We start from the raw sequence: 7,768 nt of genomic DNA on the forward strand, positions 1-7,768 counted from the left end.
AGTCGCTGAAGAAGAATTAATCTGACTAACCTTGCGAGAGTGGGTCTTATATACCCTAGGCTATGCAAATTCTGTTGCCCCTTGTGGCGGGAATTTGGAAGGACCTGATTGGTCCGTCCCGCCCCACGGTCTCGCCATAGGTTGCTGCAGTTGCAGCGGCACAGCCAATCAGCACGCAGCTGCTTCCTGCTGAGAGCTGTGCAGCTGCACTGCGTGTACATGGTATTTTTGGATAAAAATTTGCTTCAATATCTCGAGGAAAGGAATTCCCCCATAGCGTTTTAGCAAAACGCAATACGAGAGTACTCTCGTAAGGGAACTAGAAAACATCATGGCCACGAGACTCCAGTGAAAACTAGAAAACATCATGGCCACGAGACGCCAGAAAACATCATGACCACGAGACGCCAGTGAAAACTAGAAAACATCATGGCCACGAGACGCCAGTGAACACTAGAAAACATCATGGAGACGAGACGCCAGTGAAAACTAGAAAACATCATGGAGACGAGACGCCAGTGAAAACTAGAAAACATCATGGCCACGAGACGCTGTGTTCTGAAGTGCGACTCAAAAGCAAACTTTTTTCATCTGCCCAAGGATGAGCATTTGAAGACTAAGTGGCTTGAAGACAAACCATACATCGTCGCGATTGAGTGTTTATTAGTCGTCAAATGTATGTTTCGCGATCTCAGGAAGCTTTTATTATGGACTTCTATTATGGCACATGGTATCTTCTTCACCTGTCTGTACATAGACTACATGTGCACAGAGCGCCCTCCGGCTGCCTGGATGAATTGAAAACAACACATAAGAGACTCAATCGCTCATGATTAGGCTACATCTGCGCATTTTGAGGAAGTATTGAATAAAAAAATACTCCTCTGTTTAGAAATTTGACACAGACATATGAGAATCTATCAATATGTCTCCTCATCTGCACACTTTTGAACTAAAAGCCCTGAGGGATGTTGATTTGTCGCGAGTCTTCGTGAGGAGAATAGAGGAGTTTTTTATGAATGAGATCAGCTGAGGCTCATATTACAATCAAACGGTACAGACGCGGTTTTCATATTCATAACTCCTGACACATATTAACAAATTACTGTCACTATAAGACTTTGATGGGCGTTCCGTTTCCGAAAATATCTAAGACTATACCAATCACAACTGACTGGGTCATCGGACCAATCAGCGCAGATTAGCGTCACGTAAAGGCGGGGTTTTGAAAAGTGAATCACTAAAGGAATCATTTGAGAATCGCTGTCGAAACAGGTAAAAATAAATGCATATTATAAGAAAACTAAAGTCTTTTTTGTCATTGCATGCATGCAAAACTGTTGTTGGGGACTTCTAAAACAATATTTGGAACATTTTAAATGCCATGATAGGTGCTCTTTAAGAGATCGACAGGTGAAGGCATAAATCAAACAATCTAATTTAGACAATTATTTTATTTTAACACTGATCAACGCCCATACATAAGAACGAAATCTCCAGCGTTCGACTCAACCAGTGACGTTTAGATTTCATTTGCACGCATACTATTGCACTATTTGCATTCACGAAAGAGATATGGGGACTTGAACGAACGACTCGAACAAGAAGAACTAATCTTTTCTGTTTCCGGACACATGTACTTATTTACAGATGAGGCTGTCTTCGATTTGCATCGCGAGGTGAGGTGAATGAACAGACTGCATACATAGACTGAAGCAAGCTATAGCAATTCATTAATCATTTCTTTCTCAAACTTTGGCCATGGCTGCATTAGCTTATAGTTTATTTTTTATTCCAAAAGTACTAAATGTGTTGAAAAATGTAACATTTTAATTAGATTCTGCTGAAATTAACGAAATTAACGAAGTGACTTCAAAAAAGATTTGTTCATTTTGCTGAACGAGATTCAAAGCTCCGAGTCAGTAAAATGATCCGAACTTCCCACTACTAGTAAGAACAGCGCCTTTATTAACGTTACCTCGCTAGTGAGAAATGGCAACGTTTTTTTTTTAGTTGCTAAACTATTTTACTGATAAAAGCGTCAGAGTAGCGCTGACATCACGTTTCTGTGCGAGTGCGTCCGCACTGTATGTGGGAGAACGAGAGTAATCTGCGTTTCTTACATAATTAAACGTCATTTTGTGGAAATAAAACGTGGAAATAATTTGTCCTTTTTATCTTATCGTGTACTATATTTATTTGATTGGTCAGTGTCGTTGTGGGTTTTGGTTATTTGCTGTTGTCGGCTGTAAAGACATTGGAAATAACTGAAATCATTTGGCGGAGTGATATGGCAAGAGAACTGCCTGGAACTACGTTCGCGATGCGTTTCCCAGAAAATAATCGCACACCTCAGAACGTTCATCAGCCAATCAGATTCAAGCATTCAACGGCCCCGTAGTATAACTCAAACTAGCTCACAACATCATCGTCATCGCTCTCAGCCACTCCCTCTGTTCGCTGATTGGACCGCTAAAAATTTGACCGGAGAAAACCTAGGAATATACCGAAGTCCCAGACGGAGAACTGAAGGAAAATGTAAATTGAGCGGTAGGAGGGCGGAGCCAGGCTAGGCTTTTGATGCAATCAACCCGAGTTCCAATCCGCCTTTTTCCAAACTCTTCTCGGGTATTTAATAGTAGGAATAAAGTGTTTATCGTGTAGGATTAGGGGTCAGGGGTCAGGGGTGTCCAAATTAATGACTTTAAAGGGATAGTTCACCCAAAAATGAACATTAGCCCATGATTTACTCACCCTCAAGTCATCCGAGGTGTGTATGACATTCTTCTTTCAGACGAATAAAATCTGAGTTATATTACAAAAGTCCAGGCTAATCCAAGCATTAGAATTGGATTCATAGTTGCTCTGTTTTTGAAGTCCATAAAAAGTGCATCTGTGCGTCATATAACTGCTCCTCGCGGCTCTGGGGTGTTAATAAAGGCCTTCTGAAGCAAATCGATGCGTTTGTGTAAGAAAAATATCCATATTTAAAACTTTATCAAGTCAACTTTCAGCCGTCTTTCCATCCGCAGGCGAACTTTCAACACTTTTTCCATAAATTGAACAGGGAAGGCGGAGGCCGAAAGTTTACTTGATAAAGTTTTAAATATGGATATTTTTCTTACACAAACGCGTCGATTCGCTTCAGAAGGCCTTTATTAACACCCCAGAGCCGCGTGGAGCAGTTATATGACGGACAGATGCACTTTTACAGACTTTAAAAACAGAGCAACTATTACTGCTATTATAATGCTTGGATTAACCAGAACATTTTTTTATATAATTTTATTCGTCTGAAAGAAGAATGTCATACACACCTCGGATGACTTGAGGGAGAGTAAATCATGGGCTAATGTTCATTTTTGGGTGAACTGTCCCTTTAATAATAATCATTTACACTTGTTATTATTGCACAGTGTTTTATACTGTACTGCAATACACCCAGAAACTTTCCAGAATGTTTGGAAACTTTCCGAGATTTTTGGAAACTTCTGGAAAGCTTTGCAACCCTTCTAACAGCTATTGACATGAAGAAAATACTGATATTTGCACTATTCAATAAAAAAAAATGCAAAAAGTTATATTTTTGGCAAATGTAAAGGCGCTTTCAAAGCAAAAGCCTCAGGCTGAAGGAAATGCAAATCCACAGCTGTACAGTAGAGGGCGCAACTATAAGAACGAAATGTGTGTTACTGAAAAAGTAATTTAAAAGTAATGCAATCTGCTTACATAACTCACGTTAACACTGATTAAAGTCGCCAGAGGAGATAAACTGATAACGGTGTTGAGGAAAGAAACAAATGTTGCACGATCATACCATTCCTGGCGTGAGCATTGGTGGTGTAGAATCCGTTCCGCACAGGAAGTCTTCCAGTGAGCAGAGCCGCCCTGGCTGAGGAATTACAGACATACTAGATGAGACAAGTTCATTTGGGACAAACTTTGATGTTGGCTTGACTAAGCCGTATGAACGTTTCATAAGCTTTAAATTTGGTGAAGTGGAAAAGGAAAGAAAGAAAGACATTGCTAGCATGAATTAGCATGTTTTAACATGCTTCAAGCATGAATTAACATGTTTTAACATGTTGCTAACATGAATTAACATGTTGCTAGAACAAATTATCATGTTTCTAGCATGTTTTACCATTTTGTTAACATGATTTACCATGTCGCTAACATGTTTTAACATACTGCTAGCATGAATTAGCATTTTGTTAGCATGTTTTAGAATGATTCTAGCATGAATTATCATGTTGTTAGCATTCATTAAAACATTGCTAGAATTAGCATTTTGTTAGCATGTTTTAGAATGATTCTAGCATTAATTATCATGTTGTTGGCATTCATTAAAACATTGCTAGAAGGAATTAGCATTTGTTAACAGTATTTACCATTTTGCTAACATGTTGCTGGCATGAATTAGCATGTTTAACATGCTTCAAGCATGAATTAACATGTTTTAACATGTTGACAACATAAATTAACATGTTTGCTAGAACAAATTATCATGTTTCTAGCATGTTTTACCATTTTGTTAACATGATTTACCATGTCGCTAACATGTTTTAACATACTGCTAGCATGAATTAGCATTTTGTTAGCATGTTTTAGAATGATTCTAGCATGAATTATCATGTTGTTAGCATTCATTAAAACATTGCTAGAAGGAATTAGCATTTGTTAACAGTATTTACCATTTTGCTAACATGTTTTAACATGTTGCTGGCATGAATTAACATGTTGCTAGAACAAATTATCATGTTTCTAGCATGTTTTACCATTTTGTTAACATGATTTACCATGTCGCTAACATGTTTTAACATACTGCTAGCATTAATTAGCATTTTGTTAGCATGTTTTAGAATGATTCTAGCATTAATTATCATGTTGTTAGCATTTATTAAAACATTGCTAGAATTAATTAGCATTTTTTAACATTATTTACCATTTTGCTAACATGTTTTAACATACTGCTAGCATTAATTAGCATTTTGTTAGCATGTTTTAGAACGATTCTAGCATGGATTATCATGTTGTTAGCATTTATTAAAACATTGCTAGAATTAATTAGCATTTGTTAACATTATTTACCATTTTGCTAACATGTTTTAACATGCCCCTAGCATGAATGAGCATGTTGATAGCATGTTTATCATTATTTAATATTTTGCTAACATGTTTTAACATACTGCTAGCATAAATTAGCATGTTTTAGAATGCTTCTAACGTGAATTAGCATGTTGTTAGCATTATTTATCATGTTAGAACAAATTAGCATGTTTTAACATTTTGTTAACATGATTTAAAATGTTTGCTAACATTTTAACATACTGCTAGCAAGAATTAACATGTTGATAACATGTATTAAAACATTGCTAGAAGTAATTGTTGCTTACATGATTTAGCATTTTTTTAACACTGCTAGCATGAATTATCACATTGTTAGTATGAATTGTTTTCATTTAAAATGATTTAACATTTTGCTAGCATGATTCAACTTTTTGCTTACATGTTTTAAAACACTTCGAGCATTAATTAGCATGTTCGCTAGCATTTTTGACATGTTAGCACGATTTAGCATTTTGCTAACATGTTTTAACATGCCTCTATCATGAATGAGCATAGCATGTTTTAACATTTGCGAGCATTATTTAACATGTTTTTGCTAACATGTTTTAACATGCTGCTAGCATTACTTAGCATGTTGCTAACATGCATTAACATGTTGTTGTTAGCATTCATGAATGAACATGTTGCTAGCATTCTTTTACATGTTGTTGTTAACATGATTTAGAATGCTTATAGCATGAATTATGTTGCTAGCATATTTTAGCATTCTCATATCATGAATTAACATGTTGCTAGCATGAATTAGCATGTTGTTATTATAAATTGTTTTAATTTAAAATGATTTAGAATTTTGCTAGCATGATTCAACAGAAACCACTGCTAGCATTCATTAGCAGGTTGCTAGCATTTTTGACATGTTAACATTATTTACAATTTTGCTAACATGTTTTAACATCCCTCTTTAATGAATGAACATGTTGCTAACATGTTTTAACATGCTGCTAGCATAACTTAGCATTTTGCTAACATGTTTTAACATGTTGTTAGCATGATTTAGAATGCTTATAGCATGAATTGTGTTGCTAGCATGAATTAGCATGTTAAAATGATTTAACATTTTGCTAGCATGATTCAACGTTTTGCTTACATGTTTTAAAACACTGTTAGCATTAATTAGCATGTTGCTAGCATTTTTTGACGTTAACATGATTTAACATTTTGCTCGCATATTTTAGCATGCTCCTATCATGAATGAACATGTTGCTAGCATGAATTAGCATGCTAAAATTATTTGTCATTATGCTAACATGATTCAACTTTTTGCTTACATGTTTTAAAACATTGCTAGCATTAATTAGCATGTTGCTAGCATTTTTTACAGGTTTGAATTATTTAGCATTTTGCAAACATGTTTTAACATCCCTCTATCATGAATGAGCATGTTGCTAACATGCTTTAACATGTTGTTGTTAGCATGATTTAGAATGTTTATAGCATATTTTAACATGCTCCTATCATGAATTAGCATGTTAAAATGATTTAACATTTTGTTAGCATGATTCAACGTTTTGCTTACATGTTTTTAAACACTGTTAGCATTAATTAGCATGTTGCTAGAATTTTTTGACATGTTATCATGATTTAGCATTTTGCTAACATGTTTTAACATCCCTCTATCATAAATGAGCATGTTGTTAAATTTTTTTTTACATGTTAACATTATTTAGCATTTCGCTAGCATGATTCAACGTTTTGCTTGCATGTTTTAAAACACTGCTAGCAATTTTTGACATGTTAACATTATTTAGCATTCTGCCAACATGTTTTATCATCCCTCTATCACGAATGAGCATGTTGCTAACATGTTTTAACATGCTGCTAGCATTAACTTAGCATGTTGCTAACATCATGTTGTTAGCATGATTTAGAATGCTTATAGCATGAATTATGTTGCTAGCATATTTTAGCATGCTCCTATCATGAATGGACATGTTGCTACCAATATTTAACATGTTGTTAGCATGAATTAGCATGTTGCTAGAATGATTTAACGTGTTGCTAGCACGCCTACGCTAGTTGCTTACAAGTGTATGGTATTTTTATGATTTTTCTGAGCCGAATTTGGCGGGTTTTATCGTTAAAGCAGGAGAGATGGCTTAAAAAGCACAGAAGAAGAAGAAGAAGCTTAAATAGTTTTGTCAAGCCAACATAATTATGCAATTATAATCATCAAAGATACAAAAGACACACCTGCACTTGTATATAAAGATATAACTCGCATATAAACAAACAACTAAAACGTTAGCATGCTAAACCGCTAACTCTTGCTTCTCTCTAGGAATACATTTTAAAATCGCATCAAATTTGAAAGAGTGAGAGAAAGGGAGGAGGTGCTGGGCATGAGAGAGCTCACCCTGGATATTATGATTAGGAAGTTCTTCTATCTACCTCATGATTAAAATTATAATTAAGCTTGTGAAGCGAAAGCTCAGGTAGGAGAGCTCCCGGCTCCTCATCTCACACGTGTGAGATTAACAATTGATTAAGCCTTATTTGCTTAAAAATTAATTAGAATTGAAAAGAGGACTAAAAGAAGATCTGCTCTGCATAGCAAGTCCATTCAAATTCCCAAATTATGCATAATTAGCATATTTCAGTACTGCTGGTGTATTAATCTCATTAGCATAATACGCTGTGC

At 35.6% G+C, this 7,768-nt stretch overlaps 1 protein-coding gene across 1 annotated transcript in view; it reads right to left on the reverse strand.

Annotated features, from left to right (window-relative positions):
- Window positions 1-7,768, reverse strand: part of galns (galactosamine (N-acetyl)-6-sulfatase) — a 92,522-nt gene that overhangs the window by 77,592 nt on the left and 7,162 nt on the right. The window contains exon 3 of the mRNA XM_079806183.1: window positions 3,818-3,892. Within this exon, the coding sequence (XP_079662309.1) occupies window positions 3,818-3,892 (75 nt within the window). The remainder of the gene's footprint in view (window positions 1-3,817; window positions 3,893-7,768) is intronic.

Source organism: Gobio gobio (genome assembly GCF_949357685.1).
Source record: "Gobio gobio genome assembly, chromosome: 2".
Taxonomy (NCBI): domain Eukaryota; kingdom Metazoa; phylum Chordata; class Actinopteri; order Cypriniformes; family Gobionidae; genus Gobio; species Gobio gobio.